The sequence below is a fragment of the Oncorhynchus nerka genome, linkage group LG24 (genome assembly GCF_034236695.1).
Source record: "Oncorhynchus nerka isolate Pitt River linkage group LG24, Oner_Uvic_2.0, whole genome shotgun sequence".
Lineage (NCBI taxonomy): Eukaryota > Metazoa > Chordata > Actinopteri > Salmoniformes > Salmonidae > Oncorhynchus > Oncorhynchus nerka.
In genome coordinates this window covers 75,933,893-75,961,872 of record NC_088419.1, presented here as the reverse complement: position 1 = coordinate 75,961,872, position 27,980 = coordinate 75,933,893, and the positions used below count along the sequence as shown (strand labels likewise).

General features: G+C 43.1%; 2 protein-coding genes across 2 annotated transcripts in view; both read right to left on the bottom strand.

The window, feature by feature from the left end:
* Positions 1-419: 419 nt before the first annotated feature.
* rad54l (RAD54 like) lies at positions 420-7,924 on the bottom strand. The gene is made up of 18 exons (XM_029633111.2): positions 7,745-7,924; positions 7,250-7,336; positions 7,036-7,146; positions 6,838-6,898; positions 6,562-6,697; positions 6,276-6,345; positions 5,831-6,119; positions 5,501-5,625; positions 5,075-5,225; positions 4,773-4,899; positions 4,242-4,316; positions 3,804-3,937; positions 3,482-3,592; positions 2,946-3,069; positions 2,764-2,842; positions 2,499-2,678; positions 2,124-2,287; positions 420-1,954 (listed from the first exon to the last, which is right to left on the bottom strand). Exons 1-18 carry the CDS (start codon positions 7,745-7,747, stop codon positions 1,753-1,755), a joined length of 2,229 nt encoding a protein of 742 aa, XP_029488971.1. The 5' UTR covers positions 7,748-7,924; the 3' UTR covers positions 420-1,752.
* A 4,035-nt stretch (positions 7,925-11,959) lies between these two features.
* Positions 11,960-27,980, bottom strand: part of LOC115108589 (neurturin) — a 32,681-nt gene continuing 16,660 nt past the window's right edge. Inside the window, exons 2-4 of the mRNA XM_029633108.2 lie at positions 23,146-23,207; positions 18,581-18,788; positions 11,960-14,780 (exon numbers count right to left, since the gene is read on the bottom strand). Of these exons, the coding sequence (XP_029488968.1) occupies positions 14,353-14,780; positions 18,581-18,788; positions 23,146-23,207 (698 nt within the window). The 3' untranslated portion in view covers positions 11,960-14,352. The remainder of the gene's footprint in view (positions 14,781-18,580; positions 18,789-23,145; positions 23,208-27,980) is intronic.

Below are 27,980 nucleotides of genomic sequence, written 5' to 3'. Positions count from 1 at the left end.
ATGACCCAATGCCATCAGCCATACTGCTCGTTCTGTGCATGATTTCCTGCAAGACAGGAATGTCAGTGTTCTGCCATGCCCAGCAAAGAGCCCGGATCTCAATCCCATTGAGCACGTCTGGGACCTGTTGGATCTGAGGGTGAGGGCTAGGGCCATTCCCCCCAGAAATGTCAGAGAACTTGCAGGTGCCTTGGTGGAAGAGTGGGGTAACATCTCACAGCAAGAACTGGCAAATCTGGTGCAGTCCATGAGGAGATGCACTGCAGTACTTAATGCAGCTGGTGGCCACACCAGATACTGTTACTTTTGATTTTGACCTCCCCTTTGTTCAGGGACATATTATTCAATTTCTTTTAGTCACATTTCAGTTTGCCTCAGTTGTTGAATCTTATGTTCATACAAATATTTACACATCAAAGTTTGATGAAAATAAACACAGTTGACAGTTTCTTTTTTTGCTGATATATATATTAATGTGCCCATGAGTTTCTACCACAGAGACCACATGGTTCAAGAGAAAATAGCCTAATTAATGGGGGTTGGGGAAGCATCTAATCATCAATGGCATTATTTTCAGTTAACTCTGCAACTCTTCCCACTGATTTTTTTCACAACTGCCGCCAGTTAGACTCCAAAACATTGGCAAGAAATACTGTAAATATAGACTTCGTAAAAAAATATATATATTTCATGCTGAAACCCTCATATTAAACACCAATGGTTTATATTTAGGATAATGTTTTACAACTGTCACTATAAAATATTTTACATGTGGTAAGGCCACACAAAGGGCCAGAGGTTATTATGTACCTGTACAAGTCTTAAATACGCAAAAGTGCCACTAGCTGTCTTGATAGATTACGTAGAATCCTCCAACATTCTGGTAGTTCACTGGTAAACTGGAAATACATCCAGTAGTATACCCTTCCTTTACAACCCTAGTCAAGACTGTTGCATGCCTAAAGTCAAAAATAACTAATAATAAGTGGCCTTATTTGGCGTTTCAAATTGTGAAATAATAATGAACTTTGTATCCTAATTGTGTGAAAAATAACAAAAATGCACCATTTCCTTTATATTGTTCAGCTCACCAATGTTTGTTTGTTACCCTTTACTCAGCATCTATGTTATTGTTGACATATTGTCATGTTTAATGCAGCATCTGCAGCCCTTAAATCATTGTTTTGTTAATATCTTGTTTGTTGAATTGCTAACACTTGTCCTGGTTCAATAAATCCTGACATTAGTGAAATTGTCAGTTCTTCACAAAACATTTTCATTATCAAGGGGAAAGTATAGGATTTAACAGAAAACAATAACATTTACACTGTGGGTACAACCCAAAAGACTGTAAAGAGAGATGTGTGGACAATTGCAGGTAGGGTTGCCTTTCAGAAGAAGAAAATGGTCTTCAATATGGTTATTACTCTGTTACACACCCTTATAAAGAGTATGGGGGAATTCAGCCGTGAATCCATCACGATAAGTAATATTCCCATCATAAGATAGCATGTCTGTTTTCCTAGTGTCCGTGCAATCCTGGGTCCTTGGGACATCCCTACCACATTGAAATTTAAAAGGGGTAGCGGTTTAGGGTACGGACATCCCAAGGATTCCAGACAGCACAGACAGTTTTCCTGGGCCCTCTTGTCCAGTAACATTGCTCCTACGTGCTGGTTGGCCGTCCTTGGTTCAGGGCTAGGCCCTCTCGTCAAATAGCATGACTCCTGGTTGTCTCAGACCGCCTGGCTGTCACACTACCCCTCTCTGGTCCTCGTGGGAGCGCTGGTGGAAGACAAAGGAGATGGCAGCGTCCCAGGAGGCCTGCAGTATGGGGTCTCTCAGGCCCCTCTTGTCAGAGCAGTGTTGCCACTGGGACAGGTCACAGGTACAATCAGAGTCCTCAGGAGGGGGCCGCACCTGTCGCCCATTCACACAGCGCCGACAGCGGAACCTGGCAGGGGCACAGGAGACAGAATAGTTAACATTAGTGAACTCTTCCAAAGAGGGAGGATGTAACGACATCCAAGAATTGACCGCAACCATCTTTAAATTACTGTCAATGGGCTCTGCCTACTGCTGCGAACTGTGTTTGTACCGGTCGTGTGTGTGTGTGTGTGTACCTGTCATGCGTGTCACTGGTGGTCTCCTCACTGAGATGAAAGAGTTCTCGTAGCTCCCCCAGAGAGAAGTGTCTCTCCACATCCTGCGCTTCGTCCACCACACAGCTGCTCAGAGCCTTCTTATGGGCCTGCCTCTGAAGGATCTTCTCCTCAATTGTCCCTGTCTGCAGGAACACACATTCACACAGAGCAACTGTCAGTCATACACGTGACTTAAAACGCCATTTTGATAGTTCAATTGCAAATACCACCATGCTCCATACCGAGGCGAGTCTCCCCTCCCTCCCCAAGCACTTGGAAAAGCGATATAAATCAAATGAATGAATTGACACCACTTTTCAGTATGATACTCTAGTCATTCTCTGTTCTACTCACTGAAAGCAGTCTGTAGATGTAGCAGGTCTTTTTCTGTCCGTCTCTCCAGACTCGAGCCATGGCCTGCTCGTCATTGGCTGGGTTCCAGTCAGGGTCAAACATCACCAGGCGATTAGCACCAATCAGATTCAGGCCACACCCCCCAGCTTTGCTGCTCAGCATAAATATGAACTCTGGGCTCTGAGTGAGAGAGATGTCATGGAAATACTTGTGATCAAACAAACTCTTATAGCAAGATGCCATTTACAACATGTTCACTACCTACAGATGGGCTGTTGAACCTCTCCACTATCTTTGCTCTCTTCTTGATGGACATTGTGCCATCAAGCCGAACGTAGAGGTATCTGATCAAAAGAAGAAAGTGGTTTCTTTCCATTCTCAAAGTTCATTTTCAAGAATAACTGAAAACAATGGATGTGACAGCTCCTGTGTCAGTTCCTTTCTTACCTTCGAGTTCGACAGAGCTTCTCAAAGAGGTCCAGTGTTTGTGTGTAGTTGGAGACCAACACCACTTTGTCACTGGTGGTGCTTCTGGTCATGGCCAGGATATAGTCCAGAACCAGCATTTTACCTGGAGGAAAGATCAACGTCATTATAGATCCCATATTAACAATGGAGTGATTATAATTCATTATAAAATCAGGTTGTTCAAGCCCTGAATGCTGATTGGCTGAAAGCCGTGGTAGATCAGACTGTATACCATTGGTATGACCCTTTTTTTGTTTGTAACCAGTTTATAATAGCAATAAGCCACCTCTGGGGTTTGTGGTATATGGCCAATGTACCATGGCTAAGGGTTGTGTCCAAGCACTCCGTGTTACATTGTGCGTAAGAACAGCCCTTAGCTGTGGAATATTAGCAATATACCACACTCCTCAGGCCTTATTGCTTATTTATAAGGGGATAATGTAATGAATTATATCTGCGAGTTCTAAGTGTTACCTGTCCCTAATCCTTCCAAAATGGGAATAATGTGTTCTTACCAGAAAGCTGTGGCTCCACAGCCTTGGTGGAGTATCCTGTAGGGAAGAGATTCAGGGCCCCATCGAAGCCCTCATCTCGCTCCACACACTTATCATAGATGAGAGCCGGGTCTGGGAGGCAAAGGAGAAATAAGTCACAATACAACAGACCAACAAACACTGACTCAAAACCAAACAGCTAACAAATGGATATCCACACACACAACAACAAAAACAAGTTGTGTCAGGACAGAAATGTACATGGGAGGACGTCACTAATAATAAAATAAAGACAATGCATATAAGAAAGCACCAGTTGATTTGTTGTCGTTTGGACACTTACGGTTACAGAGCTTCTTGAGAGAGGTGATGGAGGACAGAGAGGAGACACTGATCTTGCCCTGCTGCTGCAGTGTCTGTAAGGGCTTAGCCTGCCTCAGGAACAGTTTATACAGCTCTGACTGGAGGGGGGTCAGCCTGCAGAGAACACGCAAATATTAAGCTGTGAACAATACAGGCTTTTAAATCTTTCCACTAAATGAGAGTGCCTTGATTACTTCTGGAAGTTTGGTTGCACAAAGACTTTTTTGGTATTGTTTACTATCCAACATCAACTTATTTTTATAGTATACATTTGCATTAGTTGAACCACGACACCATTATTTGTGACACTAAACACACCTGTTAATTACCATCAGAAATACCATTATCAGTGGTCAGTTGCAATCAATACATATAAATAAAATCTTAAAATGTAAAAATACATAAATGGAAGAGTGACCTGCAACAGACGACCTGCTCGATCTTAACAGGAAGATACTTTGAGAGGATGTCTGAGGTTCTCCGAATCAAGCATCTAAAACCACCAAGGAGAGAAAAATATTAAGTATAGGGCTATGACGATACCAGTATCACAAAAGTTTTTCCATGGTAAAAATGAAAACACGAAGCAGACCAAACTCTCTGGCCCTTTAAAAACCTACTGTATATAAAATATAGTGTGCTATAGAAAATAAATAAAATGAGAGTCTGGATGACAACATAAGGATTTTGGTTTTCCTAAAGTTTCATGTTTTGCTTCCTTGCCACGATACTAACGAGTATCACGAACTGGTATTGTCCCGGACATATTAAGTAGTTATGTTTTGCCTGACTAAAGCGACCGACTTGCTCACTGTGTACCATGTGGGTCTGCGCTTCTTCAGCCAAGCTAAGATATATTAGGCAGATAGTCTGAAAATACACATGACCATAAAGATGTCCATTGTGTTGTAGGTAAACTATTAAGTCTTCAGCAAAGTGTGAGGTTTACCCATTGACAATGCTGATCAGCTCCTTGAGTTTCTCCTCTCCAGCCTGCCTGTCTTTGTCGCTGGCGTCTGCATCACGACCCTTCAGGATGGGGAGCTCAAAACGCTTCTTAAACTCCTGGGCTGTTCCTGAGAAGGGAAAGAAAAACCACAGGAGGACAGTTAGAAGGCAGAGAAGGGGAGATCTAACCGACCTCATTTAACATGTCTCTCCGTCTATTCAGAAAGCATACATACCTTAGAAATTTTCAAATCAACTTTTTATAGAATTTTGCCCATTTGCCTCCATGTAGTGTCAGCTTACCCAGGATGCCAGCATTGACAAAGTGCACCAGACTGAAGTATTCCAGCAGGTCATTCTGAATGGGAGTGCCTGAGATAAGCACCCTCCTCTGGGCACTCATAGCATTCAGAGCCTGGTACGTCTGGTTGTCCGAGTTCTTCAGCCGATGACCCTACAGGGTGCACAAGGAACAAGGTGTTATTGGCATAACCACGTTAAATCAAATCTGGAAATGAACACAATATATTACAACTATTACTACTTGTATATGGTCCATTTAAGGATAACATCAATCCAAAACCTAAGCAGAAGCCTAAGAACCAGGACCTGTGTTCATAAAACATAGAGTAGGAGTGCTGATCTAGGATCGGTAATTAATAAGTGGGGACCTGATCCTAGATCAGCACCACATTGTGAATATTGGCCTACATCTCCTCGTCACGGTACCTCATCACAGATGACAAGTCCCACTTTTCCTTTGTGTAGAACTTCAGCATGAAGCCGGAACGTCTCGTATGAAATGATCAGGATTGGAGTAGGAACCCTCAAGCCATGCTGGGTCATGAAGTTCACTGTCAAGCACATAAACCCAGTTCACTGTCAAGCACATAAAATGTTAACATTGAACTGGGTTTACGTTATTCTTATTTATTTAGCCTGAATAGTCCACTAAGTAACAATTGTCACCGTTTCCCCAGGGAGTCCTGGGAACAACCATGCCACTGCTAAAAGTATTGCCACAACAGGAATAATGCTTAATGGTCAAAACAAACCTACCTAGTTTTTTGTCTATCTCCTCCTTGGATCCACCATCGATGGCCACCGGTGTGATGCGTCCGCCCAGCCACTTTCCCACCTCATTGTACCAGTTACGAACCAAACTGGAGGGTGAAACAACAATGGCCTTGTCTATCTCAGGCTTGGCATCAGGACTCTGGCGCAGCAGGGTCCACATGAGGGCAATACACTGCAGGGTTTTCCCCAGCCCCATCTCATCAGCCATGATGCAGCCATACGAGTCGGCAATACGTCTCCCGGTCACACAGTCCCACAGGAATTTCACTCCCTGACAGAATACAACAAAATCTGGTTATTAGAAACAAACGTATTCACAAATACAATTAAGTGTGCTCTGGAACCTGGTCAAAACTAGTGCACTATATAGGGAAAAAGGTGCCATTTGGGACACAGAAAAGTATCAAGATTTACAAAAAGACAGTACCTCTCTCTGATGGGGTCTGAGGACCTTTCCAAGGACTGGATCCACGACAACATGTACAGGCAGTTTATCTCTGCACACAGAGAGACATATTAATAAACTTCTACTACAACATGTCATTTTGTGCAAAGTTATCACCAAAAGTCTGATCTTTATAACGATCTGAGACAGTAGCTGAGCTATTGACTTCACATCACCATGTTTTTCCTAATCTCTCCCTACCATAATTGTGCTACGGACTTCACATCAACATTTTCTAATCCCTCCCTAAATATTGAGATTAACTCACTTCTCTGCTTTTATCAGCTCATGAGCGCTCAGCACTGGAGGCTGATAGAGGACCAGTGCACCGTTTTCAAATGGGTCGTGAAGAGACTTCCTTACCCCCGCACGCTTCAGTCCTAGTGCTCTTATCCCCAGAGAGCCTATAGAACAAACACAATACCATTGTAATAGATAGATCCATTACTTAGCATAATATACTGAGACTGTTCCTAAAGATAGTCATATAGAGATATGTGGAGAAGACCTAGGGTAGCAACATTGATTTGACATATTTACTTACCTGTGTAATTGGGGATGGGGATTTTAAAAGGTTTTGAGAGAATACTTCGAATTAAGGCTTCCTGTAAAGACAATACATCCATGAACAAAGTACTTCAAAATGATTGGCATGTCTATAGCAGCATTATACTGATTGTTTGTGTAAGCACATGCCACACACTTGTCAAATTCATTTATGCGTCAAAATGACCATACTCACGTGTGCATTGCTGTCCACACATACAGGCTGGTTGGTCAACTGTGTCAAAGGCTTTCTGAAGGGAGAGATATAGCTTTCTCTGCTTTCATTTCCAACCTTCCTTATTTTGGTCTGAAACAACATGTTGTGTTATGCCATCTGCTTGACAGTGAAATATAAGTAGGACATCATAGTCAAAATGGATGACTATCTGATCAACCCAAACATAACTTACATCTTCTTCTGGATTCCAATCCTCATCCTCGGACGAATCTCCTCCATGCTTCCTTTTGGCAACCTGGCTTGGTGCTAGGCTTCTCCTCTGTCATGACATAATACACATTTGAGTAGACCATTTAATGTCACAAATCATTTTCTCTCTGCTCCTTCTTATGTCAAAATAAATGTTCCCCCACAAGCCTCATGCATATATATGGCGCACATGTAGGAGTTTTGTTGTTGACATGAGGTGAAGTAGAGACAAAGGGGATTTGTCAGGTGAGGAAATAGAGGACCATTCAGAAAACCAGTCTGTTCGCAGTTTGGATTATTGTGGATATGGTGTCTCAAATTCCGCGCTGCATAAGGACCAACCACCAAGGAAACCGGTAGAGTGAGATCAAATTGAATTGTATTCAACATTCTGGCTATGCACTGCGCTAACTAGCTAACGTTAGCGAGCTAGCAACTGCTGCTTCGACAACAAGCGTATTAGCAACGACCTACTTACCATTTTCCTCGTCTCCGGTGATCAATGGGGTGGTTAGGATATGATAACTGCTGTAGATGAATAGTTAAGTTGACAAAATATACATGACAGTTGCTACAACAATTGATTAGCTAGCTAGCTAGACTCCCATGTTTCTCCGTGGTTTGTTTACGTCTGTTAAATATCCCGCGCGCAGGTTGCACAATCATATGGCGACCGTTAGGGCTCAAAAAATAATTATCGTTTTGGAAATACAGTGTGGGAAAAAGCTCATAGGCCATCATTGGCCACCAGGGGACCTACTGAGACAAGCTATGCAGCACTCAGTTAACAACACATTACACATGTGAGATTATAATGTTGAATGGCAGTTTTATTCAGTAGTTATATCAGTATCCATTTTTTTTTCATGATTAAAAGCATGTGTCTAGCTGTGTCTTCTTTATGTTATGTTGTTGACATCTGCTCATAGACCACAATTCACAGAGCTGGGAAACCCTAACAAATACTGAATTCACCTTTTACCAGTGTTGCGGTAATTTAACTATATTGTGCAGTAGCTTGGTGGTATTTGAACTAAATTCAAATCTAGGTAGTGTTTTCAGTAGTTTTAATAACTTTTTTGCCATGTTAGCTAACTACTGTAACTACACTACTTTTTTTCTGAAAAGAAAATACAGGTGAAGTAGGCAATCTTTTCCTTTTTTTGCATAAGACCTGCATAAATCTCACTTGAAACATGTTTTTGGGTGTTTAATAGGCTAAATTACACACTATGTTAACGTATGACCCAAACGTGATCTGCACTTGCAATTTGCAGTCTATGACAATTTTTCAAGAAATTGTTTGGATGTAGTGAACTACTTTTTCAGAGCAACTTTACTTAAGTAAATAATATGTTTCTTAAGGGTAGCTGTAGTGTAGCTTAACTTCTTCCAGTGTGAAGTGATTGGTAGCTTGATAAACTATATTTTCAGAGTAGCTTCCCCAACACTGTCTTTTACTGAATTGATTGCTAGGTAAAGATTATGCTACTTCAAGTGTGAAAAGCTTAAATATCTTTATCATCACCGTTCATCTCTGTGTTTGGGCATCTGTACCACACCTGTGTTAACATGGAGTTAATGTTCCTACAGCCAGTGCAGATCTCCCATTCACATGTCTGATAAGAAACATAAGAGTTTCCATAAACTCTGCAAGGTTTCTCCACAGCCTCCCCTTATCCCTTGTAAACCAGGATCAGGGAACATGGGGGCAGGGCAGAGCTGGGTGTGGTAAGGTGAGGTGAGGTCTAGGTAACCACTGACCTGGCCGGCTGCCACGGTGTGTGCATCCCAAATAGCACTCCATTCTCTATTTATTGCTCTACTTTTGCCAGGGTCCATGGGGATCTGGTCAAAAGTAGTGCACTATGTAGGGAATGGGGTTCCATATGGGATACAAGTTGAGGGTTTCCCAATCAGCTTCTGTTTTATTGTGGTCTGTCTTTCTCTCATGCAAGGCTATATGGGACGTGGGCAGGTGAAAGAACAGGTGATAAGATCCAGGGTCAGGTTCCTATTTTAGACACCCGAGTCATTATCATTATCTCTGACTGAGTCTAGACTGAACTAGGCTGATCTGCAACATCACTGACTGAGTCTAGACTAAACTGGGCTAATCTGCAGCATCACTGACTGAATCTAGACTGAACTAGGCTGATCTGCAGCATCACTGACTGAGTCTAGACTAAACTAGGCTAATCTGCAGCATCACTGACTGAATCTAGACTGAACTAGGCTAATCTGCAGCATCACTGACTGAGTCTAGACTAAACTAGGCTAGTCTGCAGCATCACTGACGGAGTCTAAACTAAACTAGGCTAGTCTGCAGCATCACTGACTGAGTCTAGATTCAACTAGGCTAGTCTGCAGCATCACTGACTGAGTCTAGACTAAACTAGGCTAGTCTGCAGCATTTCAATTCATGTGTTAGATTTGGCCCTGGTAGCTAATTACAACACACTATTGTGACAGTGCCAAAATCAAGTAGCTGTTTTGGTTCTGGGGCCGAGATTAGAACACATTTTAGTCTCAATATTGTGAAGACATGCAATGGTGATCAGAATGGTTATATCATATGAAAGGCCTTTGATGCGTGTATGTGTATGAGTTTACTGCCCACGTTCTGCCATGGTTGCTCTTCAATGGTCTGAGTGACAGGGCCTCAATTGGAAAAGGAGTTCCCACAGGAGTGTTTTCAATAAGCACAGAGCCAACACCACGTTCTGCACGTCTCTGTAAACTACCACACAAGGCAAGTCTTGTTCTCTTATCCAACACCATCAAACTCTTGATAGACCGTTTCTCTTGCATGAACACCTTTACTGTTAAGATAAGACGCCTTTTTAAACCATGAGGCAGGCCCCAGTGTTGCCCAGTAATGCCCCACTCTGTATGACAATGTGCTGTCATCTGTCTATGCTACAGCACATTGCATGACTCACCGATTACACACAGTCAGCGTGAGGACCTGCTCTAGGAGGTGCAAATCTACATTCTGATCTCTTTACTGTACCCCTGAAGAGAGAACACAGTGTAATAATAATATCACACAGCCACAGGGCAGGTGGCCAAACAACTTGAGCTCAGGCAGGGTGTAAATAGTCCAGTGTTTTGGGAATGTAGAACCTGCCTCCTGTTCAATCCATTAACAAATACATGGGAGAAACAAAGAAGCCAAAGAGTTATTGATGAATGAACTCAGATCTGCATTCAGTCCTGGGCAATTCCATGGTCACAGAGTGATGCTGAATTTTTCACTTTAAAATGTATGTCAAACAAAAACCAATGATTGCAAAGTTGAACAAACCATACAGCTCTATGCACAAGGACTACTTTTACCAGTTTCCACTGAACATTTCACAAAAAAAACATTTACTTGAAGAACTGTGCAGATGCACATTTTGGTAACAGAATGACGGTTTGTGCTGTTTGTGCCGTCATTCTGTTACCAAACTTTGCATCTGCACTGTTCTTCCTTAATTAAAAGCCATTAGTAACAACTACTTATAAATAGTTATGATTACAGTCACACACATTCTTTAATTAACCTCTGCCTATTGCAGATGTACCATATATGACCTTTGTGTATTTCTATCTTAAAGCACATTTTTATCAGGGGTATGGTTAAGTCGGGTGTATGTAAAACAAGGACAGGAGATACATTTTCATGTGTAAAGAAGCTTTATTCTTTTAAGAGAAGTACAACAATAGCATCCATGAGACCTTTCAGACATGACAGTAACACAATAACAATGCACTACCATGTCATTATAATATGAATACCAACATGTATTGTCTTCGTTAAACACTGGATAATAAGGTTCTTTTAATAACAGGTAAATGTATGGAACTACAACAAGGTCCCATGAACAGAAGTAGGCCTAGTGCTCTGTCTGACTTAAAAGGGAAAATGCAACATTTTTCAACTTTATATTCATCATCTCCAGCACCTCCTCAATATCAACATATGTGAAAATGGTGCATTTATATGTTTTGTAGTAAAAAAAAGATGGAGAAAGATAAGTGTTTCTAATGACATCAACCAGTTCGTCGACAATTAGTAGGAAATGCCTACTCACAATTGGTCAAAATCACACAATCCACACCGATGATGTCATTGGAAACACTTATCTACCCTTATCTTTTTACTACAAAACATAGAAATGCACCATTTTCACATATGTTGATGTTGAGGTGATGCTGGAGATGATGAATACGAAGTTGAAAAATTGTGAAGATTCCCTTTAAGCCTAATGTATAACCTACACACGTAAACAATCAAAGAATGCAATTAACTATGCAAGAGGTAATCCTACATACTTGCGGCGAGTTCCAAATTGCGGGGCTGCACACGTTTGCATATTTTTGCGACAGAACAACGCAGGATTGCCATTTTGCATAGCTAATTGTGGATGTGTACTTGTTGCTCTAAAACCCAATTCATACCCTACACATCTAAAAAGGGAACAGAGGTGTTTGGTCTCTGATACCAGGGTGCCAGGGACTGACACTCATCTCTTGGCAAGGTTCTCTGGCAACAAATGTGACTGACAGAGCTAGTGGAGGAGGCTACACCAGGTTCAATTAGATTGTTTTCTATCAGTGTATCTGGTTCATATAAACATGTAGTGGATATACCTACATGCACTGTTTTGAAAGTTAAATCCCTCCTTGTCTGTGTGTGTGTGTGTGGGGGGGGGCAGAGACTTGTTGCTTGGAAACATTCTTGCTCTTTCCACAGAGAAGACAATAGTAAAAGAAAATAAAGCATACATGGCCACTTCATAAATTATAAACATCTGATATTTGTAACAACAAGTGTATCACATAAAATTACAATAAATAAATAATTGAAATGTAATAAATACTTTCCCTAATGTACAATTCGGCGATGATGAGATGCATGGCATCTAACAGGGAAGTTAAGTTTGGACCTAAACAATGGGTGAAGGCCCCATGTTTGCAGATTAAATGCACACCAGATGCTGCAGCTTAATATAACCACAAACCGTACATATACTGAAGGCAGAATAAAGACCAGTTATCATCTGTGTTTACACTTTGCCAGTCCCTAAACATATTTCTGTGAACAACTAGCAAACACAAAATCTCTGTATGTGTTACGGTTGAAGCACATGGTTAAAATCTCAGTACATGTTTTGGTTCAACTTTAGTAGGCCTACCATTGGTGGTGGGATCTGGGTAGGAAACACAGATTGAGACAATGAATGACATCATGGATATAATAACAATGTATGGATACATCTTTCAATAGACTCTTGATGGTTGATTATTGTGAATACAAACACTTCTTGAAAGATTGATCATAACATTTCTATAATAAACAATAGTTCTCCAGATGATATCTAACTATAAAAGAGATTGAGGAGATATGTCTTTCAGCGAATGTAAAACATAACAGCATGATCCTGAGAACTAGGCACAATGTACACAATGTACATAGCCTACTACAAACAGATGAACATTTCTTTATGAAAATCTACTGTACAAACTCCAACAGTTGAACAAAAATAATGCTTCACTTTTATTTTCTTAACACCACTTGATATGAATATATGTTTCTCAACACCTACACTGTCGCTTAACCATCAACAATCTAAAGAACACAGAAAGGGAGCTACAGTTTATACAATACTTTATAAATACATAAATATACTAGAATGCAATATGTGGGATACATTAGTTCGTAAACTTTCCCCTTGTTTTTATACACTGTATCTACAGTACATTATGTCTTATTCTCTCTGCTGTATGTCTCCATTTCAATGGTCAGGTGTGGAGAGGCAGCCAATCAGAATACATTATGGACATATGGGGTCCACTCAAATGTTCCTTCAACACAGATGCAACAGAGTGGTGTCAATGAAGAGTTCGGTTTGTCCATAAGAAACATAACATAGATAAATTATGCAATATGAGATATTTACAGTATACTATCATGGTACAAAGTATGATAAGCACATTCTGAATAACAGTTGTCAATATGCTCAATTATCTTTGTAATCCAAAAAGTTAAATTGACAGCGGTGAAGTGCCACGTTCAGAGCTGAAAATAAACCATGTGATGAAAGCTGTGTGTCAGGCAGCATGAGGTATGGCTGGGCCATGACTGACCTTGGCCCTGTGATGGCATCCTACAACACACTGTTTATAGACATGTACAGTAAACAAGTTGGGCCAAGCTACAAACAAGTGCTTCAGATTCTGCTAGACTTTACAGATAATCTAAGTAGGTACAGTTGATACCGTTTTGGTATTGTTCTCAAAGCATGCATGAGTTACTAAAGTAAGAGTAGATGTGTGCTTAGTGATAGGAATCAACTGAATGCCATGATGAAACACTTGGAGATGGGAGATGTACTACGGTTGGCTCAAAGCTACCTTGCTATGACCAATCCCTATGTGGATGAGCTGCCATTGAAGAAGGAAACATAAAAATGCATTACATCTCATAGTTATTTTGGTCTTATTGGAGAGCCTTCGAAACCAAAAAACTTAACTTCTTAATATTTCTTCACAAGTATTTGTTCTTCAAACTGTTTGCCCTCTTTACGGTCAGGTGCCATGTAACCCAAAATGCTCCTCTTCTGGTTCAGAGTTAAGGTCCAATGGTCCAAGGCTTTTGCTTCACCATCTCCTCTTTTTTGAGCACCTTGCTGTCAGCACAGGGAGGGAGACAACCAGTCCTAACCACCTCAGTCCTAACCACCCCAGTCCTAACCACCCCAGTCCCTGCCCAGGAACTCCATTCCTCACCAGTCTCCAGAGCCGTGAATCCGGGGTTCTGACCGAGGATGTAACTCCTCTGTTAAACATAGGGATTTGATAGGATGTATCTCTATCTTGCATCCGTGCTTTCCCTACCCGAGAAGACTGGTTAATCCAAAGTGGATCCGCGTCAGGTTGAAACCCAGCCGTTGGGCCAAGGCTTCGGTCCAGACTCTGATCCACCATTTATGCCCAACACGCCCACAGTGAAGGCATCTTAGCCACTTCCTCTCTTCACCCTGGAGTTTCTTTATGCATGTGTGTTCTGCAGGTAGACTTCCTTTTACTCCCTGGCCGTCACCCCACACAGCTACAGTTAGCCGCTGACAGCCACTTGATGGTCTGCCATATAGTCTGGGCATCCATGAAGGAGACAGTCTCGTAGCGGGTTGGCCGGCAGCAGGGGTGGGCGCTCACCTTCCTGCTGGGGATACTCTCGTTCTCCATCAGGGCCTTAAGGGCCAGGTCGTAGTTCTTACGGGAGCTCGAGCACGTCCCCACACAGTACTTAAACAGGATGATCTCATCCGAGTCAAAGCCTAGGCCCAGGTCTCTGACACGCATCTCCTTCTTCTCCATGCGGCAGTCCCGGCTGCTGTTCTTGGGCTTTTTGCTTTTCTTGCGAGAGCCTCTACGGGAGGGTTCGGGGTCTGGGTCAGGGTCTGGAGGTGAGCGTTGCCACCTGCTCGGATAGCCCTCTCCGTCGCCCTCAAGACCTGGGTTCTCTACAGGAGACAGGACACAAGGAGACACATTATGAGACAGACAGAGGCTAGGTGAATGAAATGGTGATGCAATGACCTCTCTATATAGCACTTTATGTGTTTGTTTGAATTACTAACCTTTTCCACAACATTCATAGGTACAAAGTGTTTCTTGTGTGAGAACTTAAGGAAATATAAGTCAAAGAGAGAGTATGAAATTAGCCCTTTGGATTTTGGTGTAGGTGAGTGACATAATACCGAAAGCAAGTAATATCTCTAAACCTGTGAACTTCGCAAGTAGATCCAAAAAATGGTGCCTGGATAAAGCAACCATAGTCTCGCTGGTTGAGGGCAACTGAGTACAGTGTAGGGTAGGTACTGCTGCAGCCTGTTGTGTGTGTCTGTGCTGTAGCTTGAGGTGTGTGTGTGTGTTGGTTTTGGGGATTTTTGGTCCCCACAAGGATAGTAAAACAAGGAACATTTTCCCACATGGGAACATTTCACACATCCCTATGAGGACAAAGGCTATTTTAAGCTTAGGGGTTAGCTATAGGGTTGGGGTTACAATTAGGCTTAAGGTAAGGGTTAGTGGTAAGGGTTAGGTTTAGGTTAGGGTTACAGGTTAAGATGAGGAAAAAAAATAGGCATTTGTCACGTTCGTTATAAGGATTGGACCAAGGCGCAGCGTGGTATGCGTACATTCTTATTTATTAACTGAATGAACACTGAACAAACTAACAAAATAACTAAATGATCCGTGAAGCTATACAAACGAGTGCTGACAGGCAACTACACATAGACAAGATCCCACAAACACCACAGGGAAATGGCTACCTAAATATGATCTCCAATCAGAGACAACGATAAACAGCTGTCTGATTGGGAACCATATCAGGCCAACATAGAATTACAAAAAACCCTAGACCTACAAAACCCTAGACAATACGAAAACCCTAGACAATACAAAACTAGTGTACCCACCCGTCACATCCTGACCTAAACAAAATATAAAGAAAACAGAGATCTTTCAGGTCAGGGCGTGACAGTATTTGAATGGAAATACAGTTTAGGTCCTCTCCAGGATAGAAGAACATAACATGTGTGTGTGTACATGTGTGCACATGAATAGTCTAGTGGGGGAGCTAGAACAGAGCATGTGTGGTTAAATTAAAAGCAGATAGGGCTGGTGTTGAAACCGGGAGTGGAATTCCTCCTGTTATCAGCTGAATGGTGCAAAGTGTACTGTAACAATGTAGGGTGATTACCACCGGAGGAGAGGAGGGAGAGTAGGAGCGGCTGGCTGGTCTCCAACAGGAGAAGTAATGTTGCTCTGTGTGAGTTATTAGTTATTTCAAAGGGAGATTTACCTTCCATAAACTTACTGAAGCCCATCAGTATGTATGATGCATGAACACATTGAAGGTTTTTACTTCATAGGTGTAACATAGCACAGGCATTAGAGCTGTTTTAACATTCTTCTGACTTCTTCTTCTGAGAATGGTTATGCACTGCACAGTTGAAGTTTTCTAGGTCCTTAATGCGCTCATATGTCTTGGGTAATGGGTTTTCTGGGGAGAACGTTTTCTTTCAGTGTATGAGCTGATGCATAGAGAATTACAATAACACAAGTCGGGTCATGTAGTGTTGTTTACGAAAATGAAAAAATTGAATTTGAATAAAAATGTTCCTCCGGCAAAACAAGAACAAGGGAGCTGGTAGTCTAGCCATGTTAAAACACGCCACAAGGGTTTAAAATAATTTCATACAATTATAGAAATATTCCACAAGCTTTAGGGAACCACTTCCGACACTGTTGCTTCAAAGACTCTCTAAAAATCGGCTTCACAAGTGATTTCGCATGTCCTTTTTTCGGGGGGGATGTGTATACAAAGAGTCAATAAAGAAGCGCGAACAATATAAACCAAAGATATGTACTCATATACAATATCTTGATACTATCTTGCCCTCTGACACCTGTGTATTCTTGACAGAGTTCAAGTTTTATTGTCACATGTGCACAAGTACATTGAAATGCTTACAGTACCAGTCAAAAGTTTGCACACACCTACTCATTCCAGGGTTTTCTTTATTTGACTATTTTCTACATTGTAGAATTGTGAAGACATCAAAACTATGAAATAACACATATGGAATCATGTAACCAAAAAGTGTTAAACAAATCAAATAATAAAAAATTATATTTCAGATTCTTCAAAGTAGCCACCCTTTGCCTTGATGACAGCTTTACACACTCTTGGTCTTGCTGAAGTTGAGGGTGAGGTTGTTGTCCTAGCACCACATTTCCAAGTCTCATCACTGCTGGTGATCAGGCCGACCACTATCGCGTCATCAGCAAACTTAATGATGGAGTTGGAGTAGTGTGTGGCCACGCAGTCATGGGTGACCAAAGAGTACAAGAGGGGACTAAGCACACACCCCTGAGAGACCCCAGTGTCGATGGTCAGCGTGGAGGAGATGTTGTTGCCTACTCTTACCACCTGGGGTCGGCCTGTCAGGAAGTCCAGGATCTAGTGGAGGGTAATTGAAATGGGGTAGTCTGGATTCGTTCGAGTGGTGTGCAAATTGGAGTGGGTTCAAGGTGTCTGGGATGATGGTATTGATGGGTGCCATGACCAGCCTTTCAAAGCACTTCATTATTAGAGATGTGAGTGCTACTGGGCGGTAATCATTATGGCAGGAGACCTTAGAGTTTTTGGGAACAGGAATAATGGTAGTCAGCTTGAAGCATGTGAGTGTTACAGACCGGGACAAGGAGATGAAAATGTTAGCCTTGGCGAGAGAGATCGCCCAGTCCTCCGGATTAGCGGGGGCCCTCACGCAGGGCTCTGTGTTGTTTTTGTCGAAGCGTGCATAAAAAGCATCGAGTTCGTCTGGTACAAAGCATAGTTGGGCAGATCACAGCTAGGGCTTCCTTTGTAGTCCGTAATGTACTGTAGCCCCTGCCACATGCGCCAAGCATCGGAGCTGGTATAATAGGATTCCACCTTGTTCCAACATGGTCCTTTTGCCTGTTTGATGTCTCTGCAGAGGTCGTAGTGGAATTTGCTGTACGCGTTTGTGTTCTCAGCCGTAGCCTCAGGGTTGGCTGCGATAGCCCTGTGATTGGTAACTCAGAGGTCAGTGGAGATCCATCCACACAGACCCAGGACATAACATTAACAGCAACCTGCTGCCTTGAAAACTACCAGAAGTTCTAGTAGCCATAAAGGAGTGATGGACTGCCTCCCAAAGGGCACCCTATTCCCTATGTAGTGCACTATTTTTTACCAGGGCCCATAGGGTTTCCTACATGGCTCTGGTTACAAGTATTGCACTATACAGGGAATTGGGTGCCATATGGGACACAGACATTCTCTTGTTTTATGGCCATTACCTTTCAAGGCATTAGCTTCAGATGTATTAATTGTTGTTCTCAGAGAGACAGCTTGACAGCTCTAAAACTGACTTGATTATGGTTACAGTACACAGAATGATGTAGAATAGGATAAAGAATGTGCCTCTCCATCTAATAAAAACTCTGGACAGAGATGAACATGCAGGGCTGGGTATGTACTGTTAGATGGCTCCCACACAGCAATCAGAGACCTTGATATACAGTAATGTTACATGCTTTCTCATGGTGAACTGGGGGGTCCTCTGCTCCAGATAATTTGGCTGCATCCCAAATAACACCCTTTCCCTACTGTAGTGCACGCTTTTTGACCAGGGCCCATTGCCTTTTTATGTGATGTGGTTTGTGTGACAGCATCCAGTATTTGACCCCTGTCTGAGGTCGTGGAGTGTTTTGAGGAAGTACTAACCGAAAAGACTAGGCCAGGAGGCCTGGCCATGGCCGCCCCTCTTCTCTTCCAGCTCGTGGACCTCTGGGTAGTGGTCTGGGAGCCAGGTCCCAGCGGTGGTGGTCCTCTCCTGGGCTCGGAGCTGCTCAGTGTGGGCCTCCTTTGGGTCCTCCTCAGAGAACACCCCCTCTATCAGGGTCAGCAGAGAGGCTACCACCCACAGCATCATCTGGGAAGGGGAGGGAGAGAGTACATTTCACTACAACATTAGAATTACTACACCCATTACAACACATTCATCCACAGACAGGGCAAATCAAGTCTGACATCTTAATAGTATTTTTAAACATTGAATACTCTATAAATTCTCAGCAACAAAAGAGTGATCCAATTAAGATCCTACATCTGTAGTATTACACCCATTACAACACATTCATCCACAGCATTAAGAGGAGCAGGGATACAGTATATACTGCATCATTAGAACTACTACTCCCATTACAACACATTCATCCACAGCATTAAGAGGAGCAGGGATACAGTATATACTGCATCATTAGAACTACTACTCCCATTACAACACATTCACACACAGCATTAAGAGGAGCAGGGATACAGTATATACTGCATCATTAGAACTACTACTCCCATTACAACACATTCACCCACAGCATTAAGAGGAGCAGGGATACAGTATATACTGCATCATTAGAACTACTACTCCCATTACAACACATTCATCCACAGCATTAAGAGGAGCAGGGATACAGTATATACTGCATCATTAGAACTACTACTCCCATTACAACACATTCATCCACAGCATTAAGAGGAGCAGGGATACAGTATATACTGCATCATTAGAACTACTACTCCCATTACAACACATTCACCCACAGCATTAAGAGGAGCAGGGATACAGTATATACTGCATCATTAGAACTACTACTCCCATTACAACACATTCACCCACAGCATTAAGAGGAGCAGGGATACAGTATATACTGCATCATTAGAACTACTACTCCCATTACAACACATTCATCCACAGCATTAAGAGGAGCAGGGATACAGTATATACTGCATCATTAGAACTACTACTCCCATTACAACACATTCATCCACAGCATTAAGAGGAGCAGGGATACAGTATATACTGCATCATTAGAACTACTACTCCCATTACAACACATTCACCCACAGCATTAAGAGGAGCAGGGATACAGTATATACTGCATCATTAGAACTACTACTCCCATTACAACACATTCATCCACAGCATTAAGAGGAGCAGGGATACAGTATATACTGCATCATTAGAACTACTACTCCCATTACAACACATTCATCCACAGCATTAAGAGGAGCAGGGATACAGTATATACTGCATCATTAGAACTACTACTCCCATTACAACACATTCATCCACAGCATTAAGAGGAGCAGGGATACAGTATATACTGCATCATTAGAACTACTACTCCCATTACAACACATTCACCCACAGCATTAAGAGGAGCAGGGATACAGTATATACTGCATCATTAGAACTACTACTCCCATTACAACACATTCACCCACAGCATTAAGAGGAGCAGGGATACAGTATATACTGCATCATTAGAACTACTACTCCCATTACAACACATTCACCCACAGCATTAAGAGGAGCAGGGATACAGTATATACTGCATCATTAGAACTACTACTCCCATTACAACACATTCACCCACAGCATTAAGAGGAGCAGGGATACAGTATATACTGCATCATTAGAACTACTACTCCCATTACAACACATTCATCCACAGCATTAAGAGGAGCAGGGATACAGTATATACTGCATCATTAGAACTACTACTCCCATTACAACACATTCACCCACAGCATTAAGAGGAGCAGGGATACAGTATATACTGCATCATTAGAACTACTACTCCCATTACAACACATTCACCCACAGCATCATGATTAGGACAGACAAGGTTACAAGGCACTACAGACTTACTGCAGTTACTAGAGCAATTTCAAAATATTCAACAAACTGACTGATTGAAGTTCAACAAAGGCAGAGAAATATAGAAATGACACATACATGATGTTGAATAAATAAACATTGTAAAATAATCAACATAGAGCAGACAAATTCAATATAGCATAAATAAACATACAAACATAAACACAGAATCATTCTGTAAACATAACAACAGAGATAAAACAGTGGCTGCAAAATATAAAACCTGTGAGCCATACCAACCACAGCTGGTGATAATGTAATGTCACCACAAGCAAAACAATTCACAGCAAGGCCAACACTCAGTCTAACATTTTTGAGAAAGAGATACATTGTATATGGATTTCTCTGGCTTGCAAGTCACAGAAGGCATGTTTATCTCTATGACAGCAGGCAACAACCACAACAAAGTTGCTTCGCTGGTTACCAAACACATCTCTCCTGTCATCATTTTGTTGTTTTCTTGACTCCTTGTATGCACAGCAATAATTGGCTCTTGTGAATGAATAGCACTTATTGAATTGAGTTGGTTACAGAATACAACACCGTGGTGGGTGGTGGCCCCTGCCCTGTCAAGGCCCTGCCTGTTGTCCATTTGCATTTGATTTGGTCGTTGTATGTTACATAATCCCTGTGAGGTTGTGGGACTCCAAGCTGTTGTAGGTAAGGTGATCCGGATGCCTATCCTTACTGTCCCATCACCATCAAGCCCCCAGCCTCTAGCACATAGCCGCCAGCCCCCTAGTCTGACATGGAGACACTCCCTCCCTGGTCAGGCCTCACTAACCAGGCCTAGGGCCCACTGGAACAGCCCTGGATTCAAATACTATTTGAAATTATTTTGAGTACTTCAGCTGTACTTGATTGAGCTTACCTGTTGCAATGGAACCAATTGTAAAGTCCTAAAAGTGAAAACCTTGCCCACTTTGCACTCCAGGTAGGCTAACCAACAGTTCAAACATATTTTAAATAGTATTTGCTGGACAGTCCACTGACAGGCCTGTGGGCCGGCTGTGGCCAACACCTACCTCTTTAATGACTTAATTGACAGCCGACACCCCTCCAGGGCCCAGCGAGGATAATGTTTCAAAGGCACTTATAAAATGAGTTTCTCTGGAGGCAGCAGCTGTATGTCTGTCAGGCCAGTACAAAGGCCCAGATCAGATTGGCTGTGTAGTGGAAACTGGCAAGGCTGAAACATATACCACTACAGACTACGCTACGGTTAAATCAAATCAAATTGTATTTGTCACATGCGCAGAATACAACAGGTGTCAGTAGACCTTACAGTGAAATGCTGAATACAACAGGTGTCAGTAGACCTTACAGTGAAATGCTGAATACAACAGGTGTCAGTAGACCTTACAGTGAAATGCTGAATACAACAGGTGTCAGTAGACCTTACAGTGAAATGCTGAATACAACAGGTGTCAGTAGACCTTACAGTGAAATGCTGAATACAACAGGTGTCAGTAGACCTTACAGTGAAATGCTGAATACAACAGGTGTCAGTAGACCTTACAGTGAAATGCTGAATACAACAGGTGTCAGTAGACCTTACAGTGAAATGCTGAATACAACAGGTGTCAGTAGACCTTACAGTGAAATGCTGAATACAACAGGTGTCAGTAGACCTTACAGTGAAATGCTGAATACAACAGGTGTCAGTAGACCTTACAGTGAAATGCTGAATACAACAGGTGTCAGTAGACCTTACAGTGAAATGCTGAATACAACAGGTGTCAGTAGACCTTACAGTGAAATGCTGAATACAACAGGTGTCAGTAGACCTTACAGTGAAATGCTGAATACAACAGGTGTCAGTAGACCTTACAGTGAAATGCTGAATACAACAGGTGTCAGTAGACCTTACAGTGAAATGCTGAATACAACAGGTGTCAGTAGACCTTACAGTGAAATGCTGAATACAACAGGTGTCAGTAGACCTTACAGTGAAATGCTGAATACAACAGGTGTCAGTAGACCTTACAGTGAAATGCTTGCTTACAAGCCCTTAACCAACAATGCAGTTTTAAGAAAATACAAAAATTAAAAAGTAAAGGATAAGAATAACAAATAATTAAAGAGCAGCAATAAATAACAATAGCGAGACTATATACAGGGGGTACTGGTACATAGTAAATGTGTGGGGGCACAGGTGTCGAGTAGTACAGTATCTACATGTAGGTAGAGTTATTAAAGTGACTATGCATAGATGTTAACAGAGAGTAGTAGCAGCTTGGGTGGGGGGTGGGGGAATATTCTAGGTAGCCATTTGATTAGCTGTTCAGGCGTCTTATGGCTTGGGGGTAGAAGCTGTTTAGAAGCCTCTTGGACCTAGACTTGGCGGTCCGGTACCGCTTGCCGTGCGGTAGCAGAGAGAACAGTCTATGACTAGGGTAGCTTGGAGTCTTTGACAACAAAATAGGCTGTCAGGAAGCAAGCAAACCCTCTGCCCGCTTTTCATTATTTCATTGACAAGGTTTTAGACATGTTAATGGCTGTTGAGATTTTAAGGTGATGTGTTGCTGTTGTTTGTTTGTTGTTATTGTTGTTATAATGGTACACTCACCTTCCAGTTCCTCAGGTGATATTTGGCAGTTGACACTTCCTGCCTCTTCCACATTTTTCCATCTGTAAAAATAAAATATTGTCTGTTGAACAATCACTACATTATGTTTTTTGGATAATGCATTTCCATTACCCCCCTTCACATGCCTACTTTCACACTTCACAGGTTAGTTTTCCTTTGTAGTTTTATACTTTGTCAGTTATTTAATACATATTTTTTTGTTACTCTTTAACTGCCAATGCATGGACTCCCTTGCCTGTCACCATCTAAGAGCCAGGATGTGACACTATTGAAGAAAGGAGCACATGGTTTTGAGATCATTCATGACCACATAAATTTGGTCTTTAACTTGTCATGGTCTCAACTCAATGGGTCTGGATCTTGGGACCAATGTCATGGTATAAATCTTAGTCTTGGTCATGGATATTATGTTAGTCTTTGAATTACAAACCATAGGCAACCAAATTTGAAGAAGACAAAGCTCTCTGATGATTGGCTGATCACACCCCAACCCATAGGAATCCCCACCCAGTTGACTACTTTTAAATGGTGGAAGCCCTCGAAGGCAATGTCTATACCAAAATGAGCTATTTACATCTAGAGTCCTCTGTTTATCTCTATAATTGACACTTGACACTGAAATGTGTAGGATGTACCCATGCTAAGGACTATTAAACTATTAGTCCTAGTCAACGCTGTTCTGACCAATCAGAATCCATGCTTCAAGATTGTTTTGATCACGTGGACTGGGATATGTTCCGGGTAGCCTCAGAGAATAATATCGACGTATATGCTGATTCGGTGAGTGAGTTTATAAGGAAGTGTATTGGAGATGTTGTACCAACTGTGACTATTAAAACCTACCCTAACCAGAAACCGTGGATAGATGGTGGCATTCGCACAAAACTGAAAGCGAGAACAACAGGATTTAACCTTGGAAAGGTGACTAGGAATATGGCCAAATACAAACAGTGTAGTGACTCCCTTCGCAAGGCAATCAAACAAGCGAAATGTCAGTATAGAGACAAAGTAGAGTCGCAATTCAACAGCTCAGACACGAGATGTATGTGGCAGGGTCTACAGTCAATCAGGGATTACAAAAGGAAAACCAGCCACGTCACGGACACCGACGTCTTGCTTTCAGACACACTTAACACTTTCTTTGACCGTTTTGAGGATAATACAGTGCCACCGACGCAGCCCGCTACCAAGGACTGTGGGCTCACCTTCTCCATGGCCGATGTGAGTAAGACATTTAATCGTGTTATCCTTCGCAAGGCTGCCGGCCCAGAAGGCATCCTTAGCCGCGTCCTCAGAGCAGACCAGCTGGCTGGAGTGTTTACGGACAAATTCAATTGCTCCCTATCCTGCTGTCCCCATATGTTTCAAGACGGCCACCATTGTTCCTGTATCCAAGAAAGCAAAGGTAACTGAACTAAATTACTATCGCCCCGTAGCACTCACTTCTGTCATGATGAAGTGCTTTGAGAGACTAGTCAAGGATCATATCACCTCCACTTTACTTGTTACCCTAGACCCACTTCAATTTGCTTACCGCTCGAATATGTTCATTGACTATAGCTCAGCATTCAACACCATAGTACCCTTCAAGCTCATCATAAAGCTTCAGGCCCTGGGTCTCAACCCCGCCCAGTACAATTAGGTACTGGACTTCCTGACAGGCCGCCCCCAGATAGTGAAGGTAGGAAACAACACCTCAACTTCGCTGATCCGTAAGGATGCGTGCTCAGCCCCCTCCTGTACTCCCTGTTCACCCATGACTGCATGGCCATGCATGTATTCAACTAAACGACGCAACAGTAGTGGGGCTTGATTACCAACAACGACGAGACAGCCTACAGGGAGGAGGTGAGGGCACTCGGAGTGTGGTGTCAGGAAAACAACCTCTCACTCAACATCAACAAAGGAGATGATCATGGACTTTAGGAAAGAGCAGAGGGAGCACCCCCCTATGCGGTTTGCACAACGCATCACCGGGGGCAATCTACCTGCCCTCCAGGACACCTACAGCACCCAATGTCACAGGAAGGCCAAAAAGATCATCAAGGACAACAACCACCCAAGCCACTGCCTGTTCACCCCACTATCATCCAGAAGGTGAGGTCAGTACAGGTGCATCAAAGCTGGGACCAAGAGACTGAAAAACAGCTTCTATCTCAGGGCCATCAGACTGTTTAACAGCCATCACCTACATACAGACTTTAAATCATTGGCCACTTTAATAAATGGATCACTAGTCACTTTAATAATAATAATATCTTGTATCACTAATCTCAAATGTACAGTGGGGAAAAAAAGTATTTAGTCAGCCACCAATTGTGCAAGTTCTCCCACTTAAAAATATGAGAGAGGCCTGTAATTTTCATCATAGGTACACTTCAACTATGAAAGACAAAATGAGGAGAAAAAAATCCAGAAAATCACATTGTAGGATTTTTAATGAATTTATTTGCAAATTATGGTGGAAAATAAGTATTTGGTCACCTACAAACAAGCAAGATTTCTGGCTCTCACAGACCTGTAACTTCTTCTTTAAGAGGCTCCTCTGTCCTCCACTCGTTACCTGTATTAATGGCACCTGTTTGAACTTGTTATCTGTATAAAAGACACCTGTCCACAACCTCAAACAGTCACACTCCAAACTCCACTATGGCCAAGACCAAAGAGCTGTCAAAGGACACCAGAAACAAAATTGTAGACCTGCACCAGGCTGGGAAGACTGAATTTGCAATAGGCAATAGGTTTGAAGAAATCACCTGTGGGAGCAATTATTAGGAAATGAAAGACTTACAAGACCACTGATAATCTCCCTCGATCCGGGGCTCCACGCAAGGGCTCACCCTGTGGGGTCAAAAAAAGGTGAACGCCTTTTCCATCTGAGGCAGGGGACGAGGAGCGCGCAGGATTTCGCTTTGGACTTCCGGACCCTGACCGCCAGCGTGGGATGGAGCGACAAGGTCCTGAACGATCACTACAGGTGCAATCTGCGCGAGGACGTCCATCGGGAGTTGGCCTGCCGAGACACCACCCTCACGTTGGACCAGCTGGTGGACCTGTCCATCCGACTGGACAACTTGCTGGCCAGCAAGTTACGGATTATCCGGATCGGGGCCAGTCAGTTCCATCCCCCAGCACCTCCAATCCGACGCCCATGGAGCTGGGAGGTGCTGCGCTTAGGGCGACCGGAGGAGGAGGGTCATTCCCTGCACCATCTGTGGCCACAGAGGGCACACTGCTGGTCGGTGCTGGGGGGGTTTCTCAGGGAGTCGAGGCAGCAGGCAGGGCACTATCGTGTCACCCTAGGTGAGTCGGCACCAGGCTCACCCAGAGCCCCCTGTTGCTCACATGTATGTGTTTATTACATTTTCGGAATTTTCCCTACATTCCAAGCATAAGGCGCTAGTAGATTCAGGCGCAGCTGGGAATTTTATTGACCGTTCATTTGCCCGTAGTTTAGGGACCATCCTTGTTTCTGTGGATATGCCTTTCCCTGTGCATGCCCTAGATAGTCGACCATTAGGGTCAGGGCTGATTAGGGAGGCCACCGCTCCAATAGACATGGTTACGCAGAGTCATGAGGAGAGAATCATTCTCTTCCTTATTGATTCTCCTGCATTTCCCGTGGTGCTGGGCCTACCCTGGTTGGCCTGTCATGACCCCACTATTTTGTGGCAACAGAGGGCTCTCAAGGGGTGGTCATGAGAGTGCTCTGGGATGTGTGTAGGGGTTTCCATCGGTGCGACTATGGTGGAAAATCCAGACCAGGTCTCCAACGTGCACATCCCCTCAGAATATGCCGATTTGGCTCTCGCCTTCTGTAAGAAGAGGGCGACTCAATTACCACCCCATCGACGGGGGGATTGTGCGATAAATCTCCTGGTAGACGCACCACTTCTCAGGAGTCACGTGTATCCTCTGTCACAGGAGGAGACGGCGGCTATGGAAATATGTCTCCGAATCCCTGGGGCAGGGATACAGGCCCTCCACTTCACCTGCCTCCTCGAGTTTCTTTTTTGTGAAGAAGAAGGATGGGGGTATGCGCCCGTGTATTGACTATGGAGGTATCATTCAGATCACTGTGAGGTACAGCTACCCGCTGCGATCGAGTCAATGCACAGGGCGCGCTTCTTTACAAAATTGGATCTCAGGAGCGCTTACAACCTGGTGCGTGTCCGGGAGAGGGACGAGTGGAAGACGGCATTTAGTGCCACCTCAGGGCACTATGAGTACCTCGTGCCTAACGGGTTGATGAATGCTCAATCAGTCTTCCAGGCCTTTGTTGATGAGATTTTCCAGGACCTGCACGGGCAGGGTGTAGTGGTGTATATCGACGACATTCTGATATACTCCGCTACACGCGCCGAGCATGTGTCCCTGGTGCGCAGGGTGCTTGGTCGAGTGTTGGAGCATGACCTGTACGTCAAGTCTGAGAAATGTCTGTTCTTCCAACAGTCCGTCTCCTTCCTAGGGTACCGCATTTCCACTTCAGGGGTGGAGATGGAGAGTGACCGCATTTCAGCCATGCGTAATTGGCCGACTCCCACCACGGTAAAGGAAGTGCAGCGGTTTCTAGGGTTTGCCAACTACTACCAGAGTTTTGGTCAGGTAGCAAATCAAATCAAATTTATTTATATAGCCCTTCGTACATCAGCTGATATCTCAAAGCGCTGTACAGAAACCCAGCCTAAAACCCCAAACAGCAAGCAATGCAGGTGTATTGCAGGTGCATTGCTTGCTAGCAGTTCCCATTACCTCACTGATGAAGGGGGGACCTGTGCGGCTGCAGTGTTCGGCTGAGGCGGACAGGGCATTTG

What these genes read in the sequence shown, in the direction of transcription:
- rad54l (XM_029633111.2), bottom strand. An exon ending in GGAGATAGACAAAAAACTAG is followed by an intron (nt 5,626 to 5,830) that starts GTAGGTTTGTTT and finishes TGTGCTTGACAG; the next exon opens with TGAACTTCATGACCCAGCAT. An exon ending in TGTCAATGCTGGCATCCTGG is followed by an intron (nt 4,900 to 5,074) that starts GTAAGCTGACAC and finishes TTCCCTTCTCAG; the next exon opens with GAACAGCCCAGGAGTTTAAG.